Source organism: Eleutherodactylus coqui, chromosome 9, assembly GCF_035609145.1.
Source record: "Eleutherodactylus coqui strain aEleCoq1 chromosome 9, aEleCoq1.hap1, whole genome shotgun sequence".
Classification (NCBI taxonomy): Eukaryota; Metazoa; Chordata; class Amphibia; order Anura; family Eleutherodactylidae; genus Eleutherodactylus; species Eleutherodactylus coqui.
Window position 1 is genome coordinate 79,387,799 of NC_089845.1, and position 26,304 is coordinate 79,414,102.

Here is a 26,304-nt window from a genome sequence, read left to right on the forward strand (position 1 = left end):
AATTACTTTTATTTATGAAGAATGAATTGATTCAGAGGTAATGTCAGAAAAAAAGACCCTCAAAGAACTTGGGCCTAAAAGATGACCAGATACAGCTAAATAATATTTACCCAGATGATTCGAGAAGGGAAAATATTGTCCCTATCTTTAAAAGGAAGACGGTGGACCCAGGAGAGTACAGGCCTGTGAGCCTGACTTCTATACCAGGAAAGATCTTTGAAAAAATACTTGGATGAGAATGCAGTAATTAATCACAGCCAGCATTGGTTTGTAACAAACAAGTCTTGCCAGACCAATCTAATTTTCTTCTATGACAGAATCACCGACTGGGTTGATCAGGAAAATGCGGTGGATATAGTATATCTTGACTTTAGTAAACATTTGACAAAGTATCCTATACCATTCTTATTGAAAAAATGACCAAATATGGTATTAATAAGGCAACTGCAAGGTGAATTTACAACTGGCTGAGTGATCATACTCAAAGAGTGGTCATAAATAGCTTCACATCCAATTTGAAGAATGTATCAAGTGGGGTACCACAAGGCTCTGTCCTGGGCCCAGTGTTGTTCAACATTTTTATAAATAATCTAGATGAGGGGATTGAGGGGAAACTGATCAAATTTGCAGATGACACAAAGCTAGGATGTTTAGCTAATATTAAAGAAGAGAGGGAGATGATTCAAAAATATCTAGGCAAGCTTGAACAGTGGGCAGTGACTAACAGACTAGTATTTAACACGGAGAAATACAACATCCTATATCCCGTCAAGAAAATTTTTTAAAAGCACATACAGAATGGGAGGAATTGGGCTAAGCAGCAGCACATGTGTAAGAAAAAACTTGGATATGCTAAGAGATCACAGACTGAATATGAGTCCACAGTGTGATGCAGCAGCAAAAAAAGGCAAGTACAATTCTGGGATGAAGTAAGAGAAGCATAAAGTCTAGATCACGTGAAGTAATCATCTCCCTCTACTCTTTCTTGGTCAGACCTCATATGTGTCCAGTTCTGGGTACCCCAATTTAAAAAACATCAACAAACTGGAACAATTTCAGAGAAGCGCTACCAGGATAGTGAGCGGTCTACAAACCATGTCCTATGAGGAACAGTTAAAGGATCTGAGGATTTTCAGCTTACAAAAAAAGAAGGCTGAGAGGAGACTTAATAGTTGTCTACAAATATCTGAAGGGCTGTCACAGTGCAGAGGGATCAGCCCTATTCTCATTTTCACAAGGAAAGACTAGAAGCAACTGGATAAAACTATAATAGAGGAGACACAGATTAGATATTAGGAAAAGCTTTCTGACAGTGAGGGCGATCAATGAGTGAAACAGATTACCACAGGAGATGGTGAGTTCTCCTTCAATGGAAGTGTTCAAATAGAGGCTGGACAGAAGTCTGTCTGGGGTGATTTAGTGAATCCTGCACTGAGCAGCGGGTCGGACCCGATGAACCTGGAGGTCCCTTCCAACTCTACCATTCTATGATTCTGTTTATTTACCGTGAGCATTCCTTTCATTAAAGGGATTGTTTAGTTAATAAAATATTCTAATACCCTTTCAAGGAACTCTAATTAAGTAAAGGGAGGGTCTTACCATTCAGGACTCTCATCTATTAGCCAAAAAGGAGAGCAGTTACAAAGAGTTTCTCTCGCAGTGGAAGACCTATCACATCTATACTTTAAATCGACAGCCCTCTAATTTTGATGGTAACTATGCAATCTTAGATTTTGCCTGTGGGGGTGCCTTAGGGATTTGAACACTTGCTGCCAATATCCCCAAAGTGGGAACTCCTTTAATTGTAATTTTATTGGTCAGTAAATTTAGTGGCCAAACTTAAACCACTTAGCAGTTTCAGGTATGTTGACACTCATCTATTTTCCCCAGAAACATGATCAGATCCAAAATAGCAGAGCGTTATTGAAATATACTCTACTTCTAGGCCTTGTATTTGAGTCTGGATTTGGCAAAGAAACTTTCTGGTCAGCAGATGCCTCACATTGTAGCACAGTGCTAAGGGAGTCTGACTTCATTCTGAAAATCAGTGGTGATCATTCACATGTAGCCATGACAGATCATTTAGGCTAGATATCGCCTTTAGGCCTCCTTTCCACGAACGGATTTACGCCGCGTAAATCCGCGGCAAAAATCCGCTGCGTTGCACCATGCTATTAGGTTCTATTGAACCTAATAGCACAATGCTCACGATGCGGAATTCCACCGCGGAATTACGCACCGCGATTTCTCCCGTCCTCACCCGCAGCATGCTCTATTTGCTGCGGGTGAGGACGGGCTGTACGCGCTGACGGCTTCCATTGCAGTCAATGGAAGCCGTCCGTTCACGCTATCTCCCGCTGCAACCAGCGGAAGATAGCGTGAAAAAACGCTTCCCCGCCTACCGCCGCGCGTCATATGACGCGGTGGGCGTGTCACATGACGCGACGGCGGTGGGCGGGGAAGCGTCTTCACGCGATCTTCCGCTGGTAAGTATGGGGTCTCTGGGGGGCGCCGTGACGGGCTTCACTGCGGAATATTACGCGGCGGAGCCCGTCACGCTCGTGGGAAGGAGGCCTTAAAAGCATATATTTTAGTAGTGAAAAAAATTGGCAAATTCTTTGCTTTGGGGTACATTATCTGTCTTTGGTATCTTTAGCAATGCTTGTGCATGTAACAACTGAAATGTGTATACTGGAATCTTATGATAAGGGCTGTCGCAGACATTTCATGAGAGCCAAATGATGGCCGAAACTTCCATTGAAGTTGTTTACCAGGGATCAGAGGCATAACTTGAAGTCCCTGGGCCCCAGTGCAAAACTTGTGATAGGGACCCTAACTATAATGCTTTATTCATAGTATTGGGCTCTCTATATTGAGAAGAGAGGTCTTATGGGCCCCCTAAGGCTCCTGGGCCCGGGTGCAGCCTCATCCCCTATAGTTACGCCAGTGCCAGGGATCTCAGCAGGGGAATTCTCATACCCTTATCTCAATTCACAGATAGGTTGTAAAATGCTTCTATCTCCATTCTTGGGATATACTTGATGCATTATTTATTGTCCCTCTTCATACATTTCTTACCATGAATTTACTTAGATATTGTGTCATGATAAGATATATGTTTTTACTGCATCTGGACTATTTTTGTACTTTGGCATCATTACCACACTGTATGGGTGAGTGGTTAAACATAGTGTAGCGCAATTAGACTATATGTGCTGCACTTTGTGTTTTAGTGTTTTTAACTTTCGTATGATACACTAATAAAGAATTAATTTTTTTCATTCATGTGTTAGAAATGCATTTTGTCGCATTTATAGCCTATTTACACACTATCTTTTCTCTTTCTTTTCTACCATGTTCAATTTTAGTGCATGGCTATTATGCGATGTAGCATATGGTGGTGTTAGCCATTTCTGTATCTCATATAGGAGGTGAATCCATGACAACCCTTGCTGCGAGTCTGGTTCTAGCCTTGTAATACATGGATGGCTATAGTACACAAAAGCAAAAAGTGGAGGACCACCTCTATGACATATACCCTATTCCTCACAGTCCTATTATCTTTGAGTCAATTGTTGCTAATGCCTTTAAATCTTATACTTTCTGCCCTACTTAATTATAGATGGTGAGGCGGAGGTGGAAGGAGCTCCCACTGCTCCTCTGGATGTGGAATGTCTTGATGCTAACAAGGACTATGTAATCGTCTCATGGAAACAGCCAGCAGTTGATGGTGGGAGTGCAATTCTAGGCTATTTTATTGACAGGTCAGTATTATAAATATTCACTTCTAACAGAGGCATATCTCACTAACTGAGAGGCATAAATATTTATTAATAGTTATTCTGTAACGCTGAATGGATGAGCAACAATTTATACTCCCTTTTGTAGTTTATTTTACATTAAAAAAGCAATAAGAGAAAGAATAGATGAGGAGGGTGGATGGGGGAGGGATGTAAAGTGGTTGAGTCTGAATCCACGAACAGGGCCTGGATCTCTTTAAGGGCTCAGTCAGATAAGCAATTTTTTTCACGGATGCTGCTGCCACCCCATTGAAAGCAATGGGATAAAGGCAACCCCTGCAGGGATTTTTGGTGGTGGTGGTGGGGACTTGAAATGTAAGCCCTACTTCAAAAAGAAGCCCTAGCTGCAAGAAAAAAATAATAATAATACATCACCTAGAAGCGCTGTCCGGGTCTCCAGCTCTTCTTCTTCTTCATGTTCTTCTGGCCGTGGATTGCAAAGTCCCCACCTCCTGGAAGCACTGCCTCTGATTGGCTGTGATTGGTCAGAGCGCTAAGCTATTCGGCTGTGATTGATCAAATCACTCAGCCAATCAGAGGCAGCGCTTCCAAGAGGCGGGGATTTTCAATCCCCAGCCAAAAGAACATGAAGATGAGCCAGGGACCTGGGAAGAACACACACCGGAGCCCGACAGCGCTTCTAGGTGATGTATTAATATTTTTAATTTTTTTTCCTTCAGCTAGGGCTTATTTCAGGGCTTTGACTGTAGGATTCCGTACTGTCAAAGTTGCATTGATTCGTACGAAAACTGCTTTTTTTGTGCAAATCAAAAAACTGTCCTATTTGTTTCCGTTGCGAATGTTAAACGCGTGTAAAAAACGGACATGTGACCGCTTTCATTGGAAAGCATTGGTTATAGATCCGTTTTAAAAATGCGCCTATACATGCGTTTAAAATTTACTCATCTGACTGAGCCCTAAGGGGTATATTTAAACTAAAGCATTGTATTAATGATACTAGTGATATATGAGGATGAGGATTTGCAGGTATGGAGAGAAATTGTAATGCAATTCATGATCTCCCAGTGTTGTTTTGTGTTCCTCTTGTCACAGTGTTGCTATAGCACATACATTGGTATAGTATTCATTTTTAATATCTTAAAAAAAGGGATTTCTAAGACTAATGCACATAACTGCATTACGGAGCTGTGTTGTACAGATCCATTACATTGTGCTAATACTCCACATCGTCTTACATTGTACCACATTGGGCTCCCAATTTCATATTAATTATATACTTCTATACAGTGGCACACAGGGTATGTTTAGGTCCATAATATAGGCTATGCACAAGGATTCTTAATATACATGCTGACTAGGGATGAGCGAGTATACTCGCTAAGGCACTACTCGCTCGAGTAATGTGCCTTAGCCGAGTATCTCCCTGCTCGTCCCTGAAGATTCGGGGGCCGCCGCAGCTGACAGGTGAGTTGCGGAAGGGAGCAGGGGAGAGCGGGCGGGAGAGAGGGAGAGAGAGATCTCCCCTCCGTTCCTCCCTGCTCTCCCCCGCAGCTCCCCGCTCCGCGGCGGCAGCCGAATCTTTCGGGACAAGCGGGGAGATACTCAGCTAAGGCACATTACTCGAGCGTGTAGTGCCTTAGCGAGGATACTCGCTCATCCCTAATGCTGACATAAGGACGCATCAGCATTATGTTAGAGTGATGGATTACTAATTTACTGGATTGCATAGCTGGAATATTTCATTATTCAATCCAAATCTCACTTTTATTAATACTGAAAAAGTAATCTCAGTTATGAATAAACTGAAAAAAACATGCAAAATGTATCTAGTTTGCTAAATACACCAGCACAAGTAAAAAGATCAGGAGGGTGCACTCTAGCGTAGTAAATCACTAGTAGAGAATAGCAACAGAAAACAATGGCATGCAAAAAATGGTAATCCAGAAGTAAAATATGAATAAATAAAGAATATGTCATTCAAAAATCATGCTCTGTACCTTTAAGGACTCTTTCACACTGGATATCGGAAAATCGTGACGATATTGCAATTTTGTCGCGGGAACAAAGTCAGGATTTTGCCGCAGTTTTTTCACGGTGATATCGTGATCACCCATATGAAACTACCCATAAAGCTCCTTCACACTGGCGATCACACCGCAGCCTCAGTTGTTATGGAATGCTAACAAACACCTAGCCGGACAGCAGCCGTGTGCTTACAGAACCTTTGATGACCTCACCGTCATGTGATCAGGGGTGGAGCATGTAACTCACTCACGCACGCACGCATGGACGGATAGGTGGTCATTAGTATTTTGATAGTGGCTACTTCCCATGTAATGTGCAACTAAATGCAAAGTCCAACAGAACCAGCTGTTTTCTGGTTGTCTTGGGAGCCACTGGTCTGGCTCCCATCACTGGCTCTCATATTTAAGGCCTCATTCACATGGACGTATGTGTAAAAAGCTGTGTATACTATGCAGCATTTTACTGCCATGTAAGCTACATCCCCAGCTTATCTCTGAAATTACATTAGTGTGAATGAGCCTTTAGAGGTTGTGAACAGACAAAGGGCAAGCACTTACCAAAAGGGTAAAGCTAATTTACTAATCCTGTCTGACAGTGTAATCTTAGATTCGTCCATCAGACGATGTTCCAGATTCATCACAGTGGCGCGCTTTGCAAGATGTTTGACAATTTTCTTCCTTAGCCAATTCTTGGTTGGCTCACTTTAGACCACATTTTTGTGCCAAAGTTGTGGCGCACATCGTTAATAAATTTGATGCAGCTTATAAATCCAATAAATTGTGCCCCCTTTTTTAGACACTTCCCAAGCGTGTCTACTGAGGTGCAACAATACAATCGTGCTCAAGACACGAGCGACAGAATTGTGGCTCAGTTTGAATATGGTGCATTTTAATAAGTAAATCTGAGTAGACACGGAATGCAATGTTTTTACCTTCGCAGCTCAGTGTGGATAGGCAGTGATCTACTCCTCATCGTGCACAGATGAAGGGGTTAATTATAGGGAGCAGCATAGAGTTTGTTTTATCTGTAGGCAAATATCTAGCAGACGTGCACAGGCAATCACAGGCGTGTATGTAGATGTAACATGTGCTGATTACATACATGAGCATTGCATTGACCGAGTTTTCATCTCTTTTTTCGTGGAAGGTGTGAGGTTGGCACAAGCCACTGGACCCAGTGTAACGACACTCCTGTGAAGTTTGCTCGCTTCCCAGTGACTGGTTTGATTGAAGGACGATCATACACTTTCCGTGTAAGGGCTGTAAATAAAACTGGAATCAGCAGACCTTCTCGTGTTTCAGAGCCCGTAGCGGCTCTAGATCCAGCAGACAGAGCCAGAATCAGGAGTAAGTCAGAACTAATACTAAATCTAACCACAAGTCGGACATTAAAGGCGAATAGGTCTCAATCCTGCTTTATACCCTACAGAGTATATACTGTATTAAATGCAGACAGACATGGCAATCATCTTGTGGTGAAATTACTGTTCATATCAGTTCGCTGCTCCCAATTTCCACCATCACCACCACAATTGGGCACATCTACATGTTTGTCATAAAGCTTAAAAAGGTTTTCCAGGTTACTATATAACCTCAGGATAGGTTATCAATAGTTGATTAGCAATGGTCAGGGCCAAAGTGTAATAGAAGACTTAGCTCCCATTGGTTTCAATGTGAGTGAAGCCTTCTATTACAATTATGTTTATGGCCCCAATGCGGAATTCTGACACAGCTGCACTGATAGCGGGCCAGAGAATCACTAGGATCCCGAACGGTAGACCCCTACTGATCAATGATAAATGTCCGGAAAACCACTTTAATATCTGTTCAATGAAAAGTTGTCCAACTTTTTAATACTAAGTTATAAAAACTTTGTGCTTCATTTTCTTACTGGTGCCATTACCATATGGACCATCATAGATTATGTGAACAGAGCCTTTCATGGGGGGGTAGAAATCTCATAGACCTAAGGGAATATCCAGACACAGTGGAATAATCAAAACCTTAGTGTGCAATTTGCAAGAAATTTCCAATGATTTTCATATTACTCTATGGAAGAAAAAAATTAACTCTTCCTTTTTAAAATCTCAGCATGTAGTGATTAAAAAGACTGCTCCCAAATCACTAGACTGGAGCGATTTTGAAGGGATTTTCACTGCTCAGTAAATATCTATGAACAGCAGTAACAAAGACATTTATTGTAGGGAGATGAAAAGTGAAATGTAGTGAGATGAAGGTATAGGTGTAACAGAGGCGTAACTTGAAGCTCCTGGGCCCCAATGCAAAACCTGTAACAGGGCCCCCAACTATAATGCTTTATTCATAGTACTGGGCTCCTTATATAAAGAAAAGCGGCCTTATGGGCCCCCTGAGGGTCCTGGGCCCGGGTGCAACCGCATCACCCTGCAACCTCTATAGTTACGCCCCTGGGTGTAGACTAGCCTAAGGGTCCATTAAGACCTACAGATTTGTCATTTGAACAAGCGAACGATGTCTGAGTTGGCTCATTAGCTCAGATAGCCAGGTACATCGTTGGCTCATTCAAACAAGAAAGTGTTCAGTTGTTCCCATTCGTTCCCATAAGTGAATGAAAACGACTGAACGATTGGTATTTAAACCGAACGATTGGTAAATGAGCCAACAATGATTTTTATGCCTGCATAGCAAGAATGATCAATGAAAAGGGAGCAATGTATTGTTTGTCGTTCGATTGTTGGCTGCATTTAAACTGAATGATTCATTTTCACTCATAAGGGGTTGTCTATCTCTGAATGTACAAAAAGAATGTATACATTTAGTGAAAGCAGAACACACTACTTGAAAATGAGAAGACATTTTTTCAAGAAGCGCTGCGGAATATGATGGCGCTATACAAATAAAGATTATTATTATTATTATTTTAGCACAAAATATGTGCAAAGGATACAAAACTTTATATTATACCATGGCTAAGGTTAATATTTTAAATCATGGTTTTGTTCTTCATTATGATATCTCCCAGGTCGTCCTTCTGCTCCATGGACTGGTCAAATCATTGTAACAGAAGAGGAACCCACAGGTCAGAAAACTATATGAGCAAATGAAGACTGTGCATATGTATATATATATATAGTGTCTGCTAATAAATGACTCTCTTTTATTATTACCAACTCCAGAGGGAATTATTCCTGGACCACCATCAAACCTGAGTGTCACAGAAGCCACCAAGAACTATGTGGTACTGAGCTGGAAGCCTCCTGAACTGCGTGGTCATGAAGGTGTCATGTACTATGTAGAAAAGGTGAGTCTTAATGTGGATAAATTGTGTAGTATTAATGAAGAGCATTAGCAACTATTAAACAAAACACACAAGCAACAGATCTTCCAGCTGTCCACTTCAGTCCTATTTGGTTCCCTTTCAGTTTTTCTGTCCTTGTGGGGGGTGGGGGGACTTTAAAGACAACTATTATAGCCTCACTTAAAAGCAGATCTTCTCAGACATTCTCAGACTTCTCTTATGCAGATCTCTCTAGTTGTGCAGTGATACCCCCCTACTTAATACTGCTGTATAAATAGGCAGATTTCCAATGCAAGAGTAGAATAAATCTTGGTAATAACCTTTATAAGATCTGTACATAAAGACATTGGTGCTTGTTTTGGAGACAAAAATGAAAGAAACAAATACAACTATGATGTGTAGAACGGCATTCTAAACACCTGGAGAGAAGATATCTGAAGGACAGGCAGACAATTTTACTCTGAAAAACTGCTGTACTCACCATTGTGGGAGGTTTGTTGGTTGGCCATTTACAAATCGGAACAAGTCTTAGTGGTCCTTTAACCCTGTACTCGTTCATGCCATTACAGAGCGTTGCTGGCACAGAAAACTGGCAAAGAGTCAACACAGAAATACCAGTGAAGTCTCCAAGGTTTGCCCTCTTTGATCTTGCTGAAGGAAAGTCTTACAGCTTCAGAGTACGTTCCTGTAACTCTGCTGGTGTGGGGGAACCCTCAGAGGCTACCGAGTCTACTGTAGTGGGGGACAAACTTGGTAAGCGATCTTTATTAACATAGCCAAGTGTAGCTGTACTGTCTAGTCATTCCATTCCTAATTGTTTTTATTCGCATTGATATTCTCATTTTTTCCCAACACACTCTTAAGGCCCATTTACACGGGACGAGCGTAGGGCAAACAATGCCCGACACTCATCCTCGCACATACCAGCTCCCGTGCAGGTGGACAGGAGCTAGTATCGCTGGCTCACAGCGGGGCGGCTGCAGAAGATTTCTCTCCTAATGCTCCCCCGCCCCTCTCCATTGACTTAACATAGCGACCATTCTGTACTGAATGGCTGCTATTTACAATAAATGATCATTGTTCAGCTCATCGTCCATCGTTTATGCTGCATAAAGTGTTCAGTGTAAATAGCAGCTGTTCAGTACTGATCAGCCGCTATGTTAACTCAATGGAAAGGGGGGGGGGAGAGCAGGGAGAGAAATCTCCTGCAGCCTCCCTGCTGTGAGCCAGCGATACTAGCTCCCGTGCAGGTGCATGACAGCAAGTATGTGCAGGGACAAGTGTCGGGCATCGTTTTCCCGACACTCGTACTATGTACATGGGCCATTACACATGGGATGTTCTCTCTGCAACATGGAAACAATTGAACATATATTTTGTTGTATTTTCTTTTCGTTTACCTATTTTCCTAGACATCCCGACCCCGCCAAGTAATCCTGTGCCCTCAAGAAACACAGATACCTCTGTGGTTCTTACATGGACAGAGTCCAAGGATGCGAGAGAGCTAGTGGGATACTACATCGAGGCTAGCATTTCAGGATCTGGCCAGTGGGAACCATGCAACAACAACCCAGTGAAAGGCTCAAGGTAACCAAGGTTCTGCTAGAGTCTAGACATTTTCTTCTGTGTCTTCATAGAAGCATAATATTAAATGCATTACCTATTAGTTATACATGAATAATGAATCTTATACATTGTCAGTTACTATTTGCTCCAGACTAGAGATGAGCGAGCATACTCGCCTAGGACAATTGCTCGATCGAGCATTGCCCTTAGCGAGTACCTGCCCGCTCGGGAGCAAAGATTCGGCTGACGGCGCGGGTGACAGGTGAGTTGTGGCCATGAGCAGGGGGGAGCGGGAGGGGAGAGAGGGAGAGAGAGATCTCCCCTCCGTTCTTCCCCGCTCTCCCCCGCCGCTCCCCGCCCGCCGCCGGCAGCCGAATCTTTGCTCCCGAGCGGAGAGATACTGGCTAAGGGCAATGCTCGATCGAGCAATTTCCCTTAGCGAGTATGCTCGCTCATCTCTACTCCAGACACGACATAACATTATATGCATTTAGTACAGTAGTTCTCCAGAAAGGGGACATGGCATATTTTCCACAAACAGCATCACTCATGTCCATAAGGTGTGTTTGGTATTGCAGCTTGATCTCATTGACTTCAATGGGAAGGAATTGCATTACCAGACACCCCATGAGCATAGGTAGCACTGTCTTATAGAAACAAATGTTCATAGTGAGGTTTATAAATGATCTTATGTTTACTCTCCCTGCACCATTCATGTGATTATACATATTAATTAGTGTTGAGCAAATCGAAACAGTCAAACTCTGTTTGCTTCTTCTTCTCTCAGTGGTTAGCAGCATTGCCTTGCTGGGGCCCTAGCCTCCTAGGTTCAAATATGGCCAAGGACCAAATGTACTCCGTCACATTTGAACGTAAGACCCCAGCTCTGCAAGACAACAATGTCAACCACTGAGCCACCATGCTTCTTCTGCCTTCTTCTTCTTCCTCCTCCTCCCTGATTGGGAGTAGAAGAAGAAACATAAAATACAAACTCCATGCATTGCATCGAGTTTGATTTTGGGGTTCTTTTTCTCCTCCTCCTCTGGAGGAGGAAGAAAGCAGAAAAGGCATGGTGTCCCAATGGTTAGCATTGTTGTCTCGCAGAGCTGGGGTCCTAGGTTCAAATCTTACCAAGGACAACATCTGCATGGAGTTTGTAAGGCAATGGTGTTACCACTGCAGAGATTTTTGCCAAAATTCGCCAAATCAACGGAACTTTTCAAAAGTTAGCTCCGCACTAATACTTATGCCTGCTTATATATTGAAAATGCGTATGCTTCTTCTCTCTTGTATGCAGATTTATTTGCCATGGTCTTCTTACTGGTGAGAACTACATTTTCCGAGTCCGAGCTGTGAATGCCGCTGGCCTTAGTGGCTACTGTTCTGATTCTGAGGCAATTGAAGTGAAAGCTGCCATTGGTAAGTGATGTCATATCAATGCTTATCAGATTTGGGAAAGTTGTTCTACATTTACTATAAGCTTTCATTGATATAATGATCATGTAATAATTGCTGTTGCTTTGCACCATCACCCCACATTTTCTTTCAAATGTTGATTGATCACTTCATCACAATCCAACCAATGGTAATCTGTGAAGTTCTTTGTGAGTACACATTTCACCACCCATCATAGCCTCCCAGTCCGTCAGGAGCCACATCTCCCCATCTTACGGTGTCTATGTGGATGAAAGCCCAGAATCCACGGTTCAGTAATTGATATCATTCCTAACAACTGCACATTTGCACATTTTCATGCCTGTAAGTTATCTACTAACATATTGCATGAACCTACCACTGATGCATGATATAGTCATAGTTTATTTGTGGCCATGCGGACAGCATGTAGCTGAATGTTCTGCCTTATGTTCATAGTCAGTTTCATGTGTTACACTTTAATATGAAAGTCTTATGATCCACAATTTTTTTTTCAAGTATTGGCAAAATTAGAATAATAGCAAAGAATCTGAACTTTAAAGGGATTATCTCACGGCAGGCATTGATGGCATATCTCTAGGATGCTATCAATGTTTGATTGACCACTTTGACCACCAATTTTCAGAACTAGGAATACGGCGCTTTTTCGTCCAGTACAATGCCGGGCAGCTGAGTGGAAACTGAACAGACCCCTTTATAGTCAATAGGGCCTGTTCAGCAATGTTCAGTTCCGTCATAAGACACATCCATTCGGCCAGGAGATTCCCCTTCTTCTACTTCCCGAATGGATCAGGAAAACGGAATCCCCACCTCAGATGTGAAGGCAGCATTCAATTTTTTTTGAGCTTCTTGGCATAGACCATAGCTGACAATACTTACTAGAATTTCCTTGAGCCTCTGGAAACAAGGTCGCTTTGTAAACCTACGCACTTTGATAGAAACTGAGATGCATTTTTGGAAATTGATGCATACAGAAGCAAAGAGATGTTGAGAGGCTATTTTCTTCAATGTCTTCCCTGCCTTTGAACCCCTGTGTCATGCATACTACCACCCTTAGGCTTTGCACCATGCATAGCATGTTGTGGGGGGTTCCTCTAGCATAAATGCATTTCCAACCATCTGTTATGCTTTTATGTTCATGTAAATGTAGCTTCTAATATACAGTTGTTTTCTGATGACTAACCGATATTTCTCATAATTTGTAGTGCAACGTATATATTGTGCTTGTGTATGTTCTGGTAATGTTGTATCCACTAAACAACAGAGAGCCTCTCTATAGCACCCAGGACTGGATTCTCGCAGTAGGGATTCTGCATTTTTTGCTCCAACAAAAAAAAAATTTTTTTTTGCATCAACTTCAATAAAAGTATCCTTAGTGGGAGCATATCACTAAATTTCATGGTATTTTCATTATCTGATGTGAAGAGTCCTGGTGGCGCATATCAGTCTTCTGTTGCTTAGTGAATGAAATGGTAACTGTACAATATAATAACAATGTCTTTGTTATCTTCTGGATGCTGCAGGGGGAGGATTGCCACATGGTGCGTGCCCTGAACTGAGTGCTAGTGCTGATGGACTAACAGACTCCCCTGCATGTCGGGCAGTCAAGCATGAGTCCACACAGCGTTCCCCCATCACAGATAGCAGTGATATTATGTCACCCAGTAAGACTGGTAAACCTGGACCCACAGGAGTAAGTAAAATAAGTGCAAGTAATGAGGCTCCCGCACACCCCCCAGAGCAAGAAGGAGCGGAGCATGAAAGTAAGTGTGAAACCAACGCCTCCCACCCGCTGACTCCATAAGTCATGGACAATCCAATGAAAATGCAGCAACAAGCTGCTAATATTTCTCTCCATCTAATCATCACCCCATCAACATAATTAGCAGAAATTGCAATATTACTGCTCATAGGTCTCCAAGAATGTCACATGATGGCATGTATGTGTTTTACAGTGTGAAGTTAGTAATAATAAGTTATAGTAGAATGGTTCTTGGTGCATAGAAGTGACCTTATAGAGTCTGCTGCAGCGGTACTATGAGTGGAGTGGTTTGGTATAAAGCAATCAGAGAACAACCCCTCTAAGGAACGGGGTACACATATAGACTTTAGTATTAATAAACATTGTGACCGATCTTAGACTGTTGTAATAATTAACTAACACTTATCACCTATCCATAGCGTAGGTGATGTCTGAGCCCTGGGGGCCGCACCCATCACAAGAACAGGGGTCCAATGTTTCAGCAGTTGAGAAGGTGCGCTACTGGTGCATTTGGAGTCTATGGGACTGATGAAGGCAGCAGAGTACAGGATTCGGTATCTACATTAGTCCTATGGACTTTAAATGTAGTGGCAATATGCATGGTTGATTAGAGTTCTGTTCAAATAGAGGACATAAGACCCCCATTCTCGTGATCTCTGGTACAGCGGCACCTAAATGATCCAATCAGCATCAAGAAGTCCCAAACACCCCCCTTTGCGATGAGTTTGAAGGGTGGCATTCAGGTGTCATGACAACCTGGGGGCCTTCTGAAGGTTCCCAAGGCTGCCATGAATGTTTGCCTATTAAGACATACCTGTGGAATGTCTTAACACAATGCCTGAAAATACAATATACTGCAGTGCTATAGTATTGCAGTATACTATGCAAGTGATCAAACAATCGCTAGTTCGAGTCCCCTTAGGGTAAAAAAAAGTAAAAGAAAGTGGAATTTTTTTTTAATAACTACAAAGGATAATAACTATTAAACATTTGAAACCCTCTTTCCTCATATTTATAATTAAAAACTGAAACAAAAAAAAACATTTGGCCTTTATATCCGTTTCATTAACAGGTTCACGTTGGCACAAACTATTGTGAATCAGTCAAAATACAAAGTGCAGTTGTGAATATCTACAGTATGTCTTAATTATGTGACAACCCTGAATATTTAGCTGACATTGCAAACATCTGAACTTACATTGCATCTTACTGAATGTATTGTTGCATGTGAAAAACTGTAGTTCTGATATGGGATCTGTTATCTGGTCTGTTTCCTATTCACACAGTGTAGCTAAAACCATGCTGCAGTTTTTTTTTTTAAATGACAGCATTTCTGGTCAATGGTGATTTTTGTGCTGTTTTTGTGGTGATTTTAAATGATAAAAAATGATTTCAATAGAGAAAAACACAACTTTAAAAACTAAATGTCATAAATGAAATTAAGGCTTTTACTTCTGGCGCCACAATTGTAGGCGATTTCCATAGGAATCGTTCCAGGAAAATTTTGCTAGAATTGTCTCCACTAGAGATGAGCGAGCATACTCGATAAGGCAAACTACTCGAGCGAGTAGTGCTTTATTCGAATACCTTCCCACTCGCTTCTAAAGATTCGGGTGCCAGGAGGGAGCGGGGAGCGGCGTGGGAGAGTGGGGAGGAACGGAGGCGGAGATCTCTCCCCCCCCCCCCCCCCGCACCCCCTGCTCACCACCGCAACTCCCTGTCACCCGTGCCGGCAGCCAAATCTTTAGAGACGAGCGGGCAGGTACTCGATTAAGGCACTACTCGCTCAAGTAGTTTGCCTTATCGAGTATGCTCGCTCATCTCTAGTCTCCACTCTAAAACTAGGGCCACGATTGCACACCAATCTTTGTGCCACACCATTAGCGCCACAGTTTCTTTTTCCGATGTTTGACTTTTTCTTGTTCTGAAACTGTTTGCAGAATGTTATTTCCAGTTAAGAGATTCCATATCTGCCAGGAGATCCTGTTATGCTAATCTAGAAGTCATTTGTTAATGTCACCAATTTGGATTATAGATGTATGTGTTAAACTATTGAAAACACAAAAGTTTTCAATGAAAGTTGCTAAATGTTTGCATGCCTTGATACAACCCAAGTTACTGCACCTGTAATGGACTAATGAACAAATAAAAGAAAACTTTAAAGTAGCTGCATTGTTCACAGAAGTTTTGATATTGTGGTACAACCTACATTCTCCCAACAGCATTCATCCTAAAACCTGACCTATAGGACATCAGTTACTGACTACACTGTCTAATTCAGCATGCTGACTGGTTTAGTAAACATTAATACCCCCAATCACTCTCCCTTATGGAATCACAATACTCTATTGGGTAAGCAATATATAAGTTATAAACTTGGCATTATCAGTGGCACAGGGTGGCATAGATCCATACTGGACCAGAGTTCTTAGGCTGGTCGCTGGCGGTACAGGCTAAGCTTAAAGCTATTTTCTTATCTAAGACATTGATGGTATATTGTTAGGACACTCCATCTACTGTATGGCATATAGGTGAAGTCTGACCACTCTCTTGCCTACTAAATGCTAAAACAAAGTTGCAGTGATGCTAGTAAAGCAGCTTGCTTCCCTGACTTCAGTTGGCTTTCTTTGGTGGCCTCAGATCAGGCATGAATTATAATGCTGCCATGTAAAAAAGCAAACTGTAGCTGACTGTAACTAAAGGACCAGGATGTTTCCTGGTGTTGCGGCCACTGCATTCTAAGGATCTATGGGGGTCGTATCAGTTGGACTCCCACTGATTAGGCACTGAGAAAACCACCATCAGAGAATACATAGGGGAGACGGAATGCCATAGGAAACACTAAACACCTCCCATCCTTCTCATGTTGGCTAACGCCATCACATTCTGGACATAACCTGCACTTGATTTTTCCCACCTATCCATATCTGTTATAGGAGAAAATGGCACATGACTAGTCCCCACTTCCTTCTTCACAAATGTTGCAATGCCTGTTAAAAGAAAGGGGTCATTCCCAAATGAAGGAAACAGGGACCTTCATGAGGTTCGGAGCACCTCCAGCCTATATGGTGCCTTGCTTTAGAGTAGGTCAACACCATAACTGTATTAAATTTGGAAAGTACATTCATATTTACACTTGAACTTGCTGTATTGATTGAACATCATTTTGTATATGCCCTGTATCAGTTGTATAACTGCCTCATTGCCCAAATGATGTGTGTAACATTAAAATGGTGCTGGGAAGGTAAAGGTAAGTAGAATAGTCATTGCCAGGTTTCTAGGTATTCCTTTAAAATACAGCCTCATATTTACAAGGTCCATTCTTCAGAGGTTTGGTAAGTAAAACAGTGAGGCAGATATTGGTAATAGCCTATTTATGAAACTCTAACGGCATTGTCATTCTCATGTTACTTAGTGCGGTCGTGGTATCAGCATGATATATAGATATATGTATGTAAGCCTTGTTACAACTAGGTAATAAGTAACAGATTAGTGAATAACCTCTGACATATTGGAACAGGTAAGTGTGGACCAAATGCAGGTGCAATGATTGCAATAACATATGTCTAGAAACATATCACAGACTTCATATAGTTACATGTAGTAACGTAGCATCAGTTCTATACTTCTTCATAGACTTCCATGACCAATAAGCCAGAAATGGTAATTTTGCCTTCAAATCTCCAAAATGAATTCCCTTAGATGCTCAGACAATATGATGGCACATATTGGGTGAGGCCTCACTGTGCAACAAATAAGTAGAATGGAGCCATGGAACATATCATTTACAAGTGATACCACTTGAGCATATTACATTATCCTTACATATTGTTGAAAGGAGGTCAGTTATCACTATATCTAGTTCTCTTGGCCGATTCTTTTGGTTCATACAGTCCCCACCATAGGACAACCACTATGGGAAAACCCCTTTAAGCATATTCCCATTATCCCAATATCTAAAACTGCTTCACAGCCACACTGCTGCAGCCAATCATGGGCTATTGAAGGTCACTTGTGGCCAGTGATTGGCTGCAGCAGTCACAGGTTCTGGTGAGCAGCAACCAGGAAGTACAGAGTAGTTGTGAAGCAATTTTAGTTAGTGGGAAAACCTATTTAAAGATGTTGTCTGTGACTTTAACATTGATGACCTATCTTTAAGATACGTCATCAACATTAGATCCCTGGAAGTCCAACTCCCGGCACCTCCATCGATCAGCTGATGAAAGAAGTTGTGGAGCTCCACTGAGCGCTGCCTTCCTTCATTGTTTACCAGACAGACACAGCTCTGTACATTTTCTACTGGCTGTGTCTGGTACTGCAGGTCAGTCTCATTCACTTGAATGGGACTGTAACACAATAAAGTGGGTAGCTGATAGCACTACTGGACAGTATAAAGCAATCTTAAGGAACCTCTGTCTCTTTGTCCTCCGAATATGGGGGTTGCACAGGCAAGACCCCCAACGATCACAATGCATTGACATACCCTAGAGCAGAGGTCTCCAGTATTTTACACCTTGGGAGCCACATTCAACTTTGAGTGATGGTTGGGAGCCGCATTCAACACAAAAATGGACAGGAGACATTAAATGATGGGAAAAGAGACATTGTGAAATTTAAACATTTTGTTGCTAAGTTTTTCTTAGTCACATTTAGTAGTAATGTTATACCATCCAAACTTGCACTGTTCAATGGTTAGGATATGTTTGCAATTATGTCTATTGCCAGTGTATATGGTCATAACTCAACATTGCAATGGAGCCACTGGTGGGGAAGCACTGCCCTAGGGATATGGTATAACATTATCAGATAGGAATACCCATTTAAGTATACTGCTAAGATCTATTTCTTCATGTGAAGTAATCAAACATTAATTATAATAGTTCCTTCAAGAAGTTTTTCTTATTCCCATATATGATTAATAAGATTTTAAATATCCTCGTATAAGAATTTAATTATCGACCAGCTCCAATTATTGACATTACATATTGTAGTACTATATGAATGTAGTATTACCTAAATGGTTATGAAGGATCCTTGCACCTCATTTTCACTGTAGTCACTGGTCGTAGAGTCAAATGCTCACTGTGAAATGTCAGACCCACTTGCTCTTTACATCACGTTTGTACAGTTCAATTCCTGACACGGCTTCATTCAGTAATAATGTGTTTCTCCCCCTAACATGACTGTTAAGAGTGTCACAAATAAACCAAAACTACTTATCTAATGTTCATATGAAAACAGCGGTTCCCTCTGCTCCTTATGACATCACTGTTCTCGAGAGCGTTCAAGACTCTATGGTGATTGGTTGGAAGCCACCGAAAATCAGTGGAGGTGTGGAGATTCAAGGCTACTACATCAACTATCGGGAAGTCGTGAATGGTGTTCCAGGAAGGTGGAGAGAGGCCAATGTCAAATCAATAACTGACAGGGCCTACAGGGTAAGTCTTGCTGTTGAATGTATGTATTCATGGCATGTTAAATATCTTTCCACAATATAGAAATTACAGACATCAGATAAAACTCCAGGTCACGGCTTTAGTAGAGACCAGCAGCTCATATCAAAGCATAGTATAATGTTTAAAGCAATACTCCAATTTTGGGTCAAAATTCTGTCTCAAGGCAGGAGAGGTATATTACAGCCACTCTGTACTTCCTGGTTGCTGTTGCACCTTTGATCGGCCTGTTTTTGGCTCTGTTTTCACCCATCCAAAATGGCTGCAGAAATTTTCTATCTACCTAATGCACATTATGCACTGCTCTCTGATTGGCTTGCACTGATCACATAAACAGCTCTGGCCAATAACAGAGAAGGTATAAATGCATTTATAGTCTAACTGATGATCGCTCAGTGCACTGCCAGATCATTAAGGCAGTGGTCAGGGGTCTCTGGATCTGTCAGACCCGCCTGCCTCTGGGTGATTAGACATAGACACATTTCAGCAAAATTTTATCTTGTGGAAAACTGTGCCCTATGGCTCATTTTATCGTTCAGAATTATCGTTCAGAATTGGTCAAATTCCCGTGTAAACGCATGCAGCGACTGCATGCAAAAAACTAAACGACGCGCTGCTCAGTGTAAACCCTTCTGAACGACTGTCTGATTACAGTGAATGGAGGGGGGCAGGGGTAGAACACTCCACAGCCTGCTAGACATCCATTCCAGCAGCGCTGTGAGTGATGGCAGCGATACACAGACTTGTGGAACAGCACCGGACCAAGCATTACTGGGACGAGCTGCCAGGCATTATTTGCCTGACAGCTCATCCCATCTAAATGGGCCCTCATAGTCAAAAAAATATGATATGCTGCGCAGTATTCTTCTTTCACCATGGGAAGCTATGGGCAGCGTATGCCACTGTATGCCAGTACAATGGCATATATTAGAGCATTCTGTTGGAAGTATACATTAGAAAATCTTCCCAACACTGGTGTAACTATAGAGGGTGCAGGGGATGTGGTTGCACTCGGGCCCACGAGCCTTAGGGGGCGGATAAGGCCTCTCTTCTCCATATAGGGAGCCCAGTACTATGAATAAAGCATTATAGATGGGGGCCCGGTCACAGGTTTTGCATTGGGGCCCAGAAGCCTTAAGTTAGCCTCTGCTTCCCAACATATATATCTCCAGCAGAAGGCTCAAAAGTGAAGTGCATGGAGCCTACATATAGGGAAATGAATAACATAATACATGAAGCACAGCCTATTAAAAGAACCCATGTAAAAACTGCCAGATTTTCTCATCCTTGTGAACATGTTATGTCATTAGAACTGACTGCATAGATTGAACATTGCCCAATGTTACATCATAGTACAGTACACAAAAACCCATCACATAACCCACTTTGACTTATCTTTATATCTATGCTATAGATTCTGAATTTGAAAGAAAACGTATTGTATCAGTACCAAGTAGCTGCCTGCAACATAGCAGGGCTAGGGACACCGTCCCAACCAAGTAAATCGTTCAAATGTGAAGAATGGACCATTGCTGTGCCAGGTAAGTCATTACATATTTTACACATAAACTGCTGATATTAATACAGCATACATTATTACTCATTATCCCTTTTTACAGTAGTAGGTCCAATAAAACCCTAAAATAATAATAACAAAATGAATTAGGTTGAAATGCAGTTGGATACAAAAATGAGAAGTTCACCTTTCTATATTTCTGACAACGCCATGCAAAATTTCCTTAGGAATGAATTGCTTTGTCAAAACATGGTATCCTTAAATGGGTAGCCCCATTATACACAATTATGGCATATAGCATCCACAGCATATGCCATATATATCTTTTAGCTTCAGGTACCACATATCTTAAGAATGGAGGTCCTCTGACTCCTCCACTGGCTAGTGGTCACCGCATCTCGGCAGAGAATACACGGAGAGGTGAAACGTGCCCACAACATTCTTCATTCACCTCTATGGGAGTTATGAAAACAGCCAAGCAAACTTCTATAGTGGGAATATCCCTTTGACAAGGGCCTTGGTTAGGTGGTAACAGATGGCAGGGGCACATTACATGCTTGGAGGCTTGCCTCTCTTAACTTTGCCATGAAATAAATATTTAGTTTGCAAAGAGGTAAAGAGAACACATGTCTGTTCTATGCAGCCACCAGTGCTTGGAATTACAGAAACAGCCCAATTGACTGTTTTACGGAGTTTCCGTAACTCCCATAGAAGTGAATAAGAGTTAACTAAATAGCATAGTACAGCAAGTTGTGCTGTTTCTGTAATTTCTGAGATGTAGAAAGAGCATAGCTCACTATACTACACTGTTTATGTAACTCCCATTCACTTCTACGGGAGTTACGAAAACAGTGCAGAGTGACCAGTTCAGGTGTTCCCCTAATCCTGGCTACTTCAGACAAGAGGAGGTCAGTTAGGATAGGATTGGGAAAGGGACTACTTTTCAAGACAGGTGCAGATGCCAGAGGTGGGATCCGCATCTATCTATCTATCCAAGGTGGGAGTACATACCCCTTTAAGGCTTTGCTCCTTTAATATCTTTTCAAGATAATATTGATTAATACGTTTATTTTGTTGTCAAAAGGACCACCACATGAGCTCGCTATCACGGAAGTCAGGAGTAACAGTATGGTTCTATTGTGGAGGACTCCAGTCTACTCTGGTCGGACTCCAGTAACTGGCTTTTATGTGGATATTAAAAAAGCTGACGACCCAGAGGAAGCCTGGAGAGGTGTGAATGAGAAACCAATTCCAAACACCTACATTAAGGTATTTTCCTAAGATTCTCCTCTAGCGTCTTCCATTATAAAATGTAAATTACAGCCTTTTATAGTTTTTATTCCGTCCTTGCTCTATTACCGCTACTTATGATTAGATGATTGTACTTTACAGACAATCAGCTGAGATGAGAGATATCAGTAATTACCTGAATTTGTGTTTTCATTTTGAAACCTCCAGAAAATGAAAAAAAAAATGGAAATGTATCACAATATTAAGTCTTACTATTTAATGGCCACAAATACTTATCTTTTAGGTCCAAGACCTGAATGGAGGTGCTCAGTATGTGCTGAGGGTAAGAGCTGTGAACCAGGCGGGTGTAGGAAAGACATCTGATGTGACAGATCCAGTCCTCGCACAAACCAAACCAGGTTATTATAAACATGCTTCCAAAAATTATACTGAGAATGTACCAGAAACCTTACCCATGTTACCTTATCTTATCTGACTTCTTAGGTACCAAGGAGGTAGTTGTTGAGGTAGACGATAATGGAGTCATTTCATTGAACTTCGAGTGTGATCAGCTTACTCCAGACTCTAAATTTGTGTGGTCCAAGAATTATGAAGCAATAGGTGATGATTCATCTAGAGTAGATATCGAGACCAAAGGTGGCAGGTGAGCAACACTGACGTCAAACTACGATCATTGCAGTTCATATACTGACCCCATTTCTTGTCTCGCTAAATTGTTCAGTGACGTCAAATGACAGATACAATCACAATGTTACACAGATTTTTTTAACCCACTATCCTTTTTGAAAAAAAGTTCATCATGTTCAAGCTTTTACCAATACAAACCCCAACTGAACCAGAGGAAGGTAAAAACCAGCCAAAAGGTGCCCGTACACGCTGCAGTTGATCCGCTGTAATTGCATGCGGATCACCTCTAATTGCTGGGCAGTACTTGACTTTAAGGGATTTTGCCATCAAGTTCATGCTGCCCAAACCACGGGCAGCATGAACCCCGGACAGGTATGCTCATTACCCTTGTGTACTGTATGTTTTATTATGAAATGATGTAGCAATTCAAAATAAACAGACTTTGAAGTGTAACCCAGAACATAGCTCCAAGTCACGGAGGCGGGCTGTGTCGGCCCCATTCTGCCCACAGCATGAAGACTGTAAACTCTATAAAAAGAGGAAAAAGCTGTTAGTCTACATCAGTGTTTTCCAAACTCTAGTCCTCACGGACCCCAACAGGTCATGTTTTCAGGATATCCTATAGAGAGAACACTTGTAGCAATGTCTGAGGCACCAACAATAATCACTTGTGCAATACCAAGTAAACCCTGAAAACCTGACTTGTTGGGGGTTCGTGAGGACTAGAGTTGGGAAATACTGGTCTACATGATGCAGGCGGGGAGAGGCCATCGCAGCCTGCCTCCACAACTTGGAGCTCCATTCCTGAGTCAAACTTCAAAGTGTATTCATTCTGAAATGCCACAGCATCTCAGAATAAAAATGCCATGGATGTGATGACAGAATCCCTTCAGTCACAAGTTTAGATGCCTGCTGGCAATTAGCAGTGATCTGCATGAAGTTACAGCAAATCACCATAACATGAACAGTACCCTTAACCCCTTTAGTGGTGTGCCCAGAAAATCTCCTAAAAATCAGTGTTGAAATGTACTGAAGACTACCTAAACCTGCCATTGAAGGGGTTAAATGGCATCAACCAATTTGTCATAGACAGAGGGACTGAACAAATATGCAACTATCATATGTTTCCCTGAATTGATTTTTTTTAGGAAACTAGTTTAAAACGTTGTCAGCATTGATTTAATTTACCGATTAAACTTATTCCAACACCTTATAGGACAAAGATCTCATTCAAAGACCCTTCAGAAGAAGATATTGGCATTTACTCCTGTGTTGTTACTGAGACAGATGGCATTTCATCCAGCTATACAATAGACGAAGAGGGTAAGTATATTACTACATATATACTGTATATTATTCGGTTTGATCTGTTTTGTAAAATTTCAGCATTGGGTTTTTCAATGCGTTTTAAATCATTTAATCTGTAAAAAAAGAAGAGCTGCTTTCTGTATAGTATGTGTAGCTATTAGAGATGAGCGAGCATACTCACTAAGGACAATTACTCGAGTGAGCATTGTCCTTAGCGAGTACCTGCCCGCTCGGAAGAAAAGGTTCGGGTGCCGGCGCGGGTGAGCGGTGAGTTGCGGGAGTGAGCAGCAGGGAGCGGGGGGGAGAGAGGGAGAGAGAGATCTCCCCTCCATTCCCCCTTGCTCTCCCCCGCTGCTCCCCGCCCCCCACCGGCACCCGAACCTTTTCCTTCAAGCGGGCAGGTACTCGCTAAGGGCAATGCTCGCTTGAGTAATTGTCCTTAGAGAGTATGCTCGCTCATCTCTAGTAGCTATGCATTATGTTTGCAGCAAAAGGATGCTCTACTAAGTACTAAAGACACTTGTCATGTAGGGGTTGAATAATTACGAGATTGCAGTAGTCATTAAAAGTAGCATTTTTTGGTTGAAATTGGAGAGACCACTTGTTATATGAGGTGTTGAGCTATTTACAATTTTGTTTGATCATCTTTTTGCAAACAGCTGAAAGTTTCAAAATTTGGCAAATAAACCTAATTTGTAATGGGAGTTGAATAATTTTAATTGCAACTGTAGCCGTTAAGTTAATGACAGACTGCAATACATCTGGGCAGTTAATTACTGGGTACTTTACAGAAGCATGTCATGGATTTAAATGAAGATGAACTGCCTTGTTAAGAATTACATGGCCCATGGCCATGACTAGACTTGGGGTGCTGTATTGGGTCGGAGAGTCCATATGGATCACTGGCTGTTTACTAACTGACATCATTTAAAACTCATTATACTTGTTCTCTCCTTGCAGAGCTCAAGCGCCTGTTGCAGCTCAGCCACGACCACAAATTCCCAGGTAACTAGTATATACAAGCAGTGAAGAATATAATACTACGAGTCTATCATTCTTTGTATTTGCTTCTAGGTTGAGCTTTGTAACACATAATACAAGCAGTTTAAAAGTAATTATTGCTTGGGTAGAAATAAATCCCTTTTTATGAAAGCTTTCAGATGCTTTTAGAAGCAGTGTGTATTATATATTCTCTAGAACATTGGTATTAAGTGAAGCTATCTGAAAACGTTGCAGATAATGCCAGCCGTGTTCCTTTTTGCTTGCACATTTCGCGTGCTGTGTGTGAGAGGTACCGTTGAAAGTAATGTAAAGTTAGGTACGTGCCCAAAACTTGCTCATATAATATGTAATAAAAATGCTCATGTGAGAGAGCCCTAATTTTGACTTCTTTGTGACTTCTCCATTAGTCTGTCAACAAACTAAAGGTGCCCTTATACAATGGATAGAACTAGGTTGATGGTGCAACAACTATTGAAGGAATGATCGCCTTGTGAGTGATCGTTTCACAGATGCAGCTATATGCATTTTAGTCCATACTGGCTGTCCCGGCTGCTCCAGCTGGCTGTAGATGCGCAATAGGCAAAAAACATTTCTGAGTACATTCTTTTAAAGAAAAACAATCCATGGATGAAAGAGCGCTTGTAGTCAACAATTTATGGGACTCTTATTGAAATGAATGGATGCACGATCTCTACTCTATTAATGCAGGGACTTTTAGGTTAGGATCGGCGGGAGTCCCACCAGTCAGACCCCCAACGACTGGATAGGGGATGATCTTAGAATTTGGCACAACCCCTTTAAAGTTTGTTCTACAACAGTCTGCAATCTGTGTCCCATTTATTTACTACAGTCTGTTCTAAATCACAGTGCATAGTCCGTTGACACAATATTAGGGTAGCCCAATGTATTTGAAATTTCAGTTACATTAGCATTAGTATATTATAGAAAAGCCAACAACTAATATTTTACTAAAAGTAGTAAGATAGCAGATATTATGAACAAGTATAAAGAGGATCAGGGGCTAGTATGCAAATAAAAGAAGACCAGGCTTCATAGAGTCCACAGGGGAAGCAAGTTGCAACTAAGTTTATCATAGAAACAGTGTTATACGTGTATATTGATCTCAAATGCTGGGTATAGAACATATTTGGGGGTCTAGTGGATGGCACTCTGATCTTGAGCCTCAAAAATGGCAAGTATTACAAGGTGCCATATGATGTATTTCACTAAAAACCTCTATATTATTCAGCACATTATATATGGATCTGAACAAAGAATGAACAAAGGATAGGTTGACCCACCAGAAGATTATTGTTTCAGAGC

General features: G+C 41.6%; 1 protein-coding gene across 1 annotated transcript in view; it reads left to right on the forward strand.

Annotated features, from left to right (window-relative positions):
- Positions 1-26,304, forward strand: part of MYOM1 (myomesin 1) — a 102,482-nt gene that overhangs the window by 51,877 nt on the left and 24,301 nt on the right. Inside the window, exons 11-24 of the mRNA XM_066579605.1 lie at positions 3,623-3,764; positions 6,933-7,132; positions 8,787-8,843; positions 8,941-9,065; positions 9,632-9,815; positions 10,475-10,649; positions 11,926-12,047; positions 19,066-19,262; positions 20,692-20,818; positions 21,878-22,062; positions 22,328-22,442; positions 22,528-22,687; positions 23,888-23,994; positions 24,940-24,984. Of these exons, the coding sequence (XP_066435702.1) occupies positions 3,623-3,764; positions 6,933-7,132; positions 8,787-8,843; positions 8,941-9,065; positions 9,632-9,815; positions 10,475-10,649; positions 11,926-12,047; positions 19,066-19,262; positions 20,692-20,818; positions 21,878-22,062; positions 22,328-22,442; positions 22,528-22,687; positions 23,888-23,994; positions 24,940-24,984 (1,941 nt within the window). The remainder of the gene's footprint in view (positions 1-3,622; positions 3,765-6,932; positions 7,133-8,786; positions 8,844-8,940; positions 9,066-9,631; positions 9,816-10,474; positions 10,650-11,925; positions 12,048-19,065; positions 19,263-20,691; positions 20,819-21,877; positions 22,063-22,327; positions 22,443-22,527; positions 22,688-23,887; positions 23,995-24,939; positions 24,985-26,304) is intronic.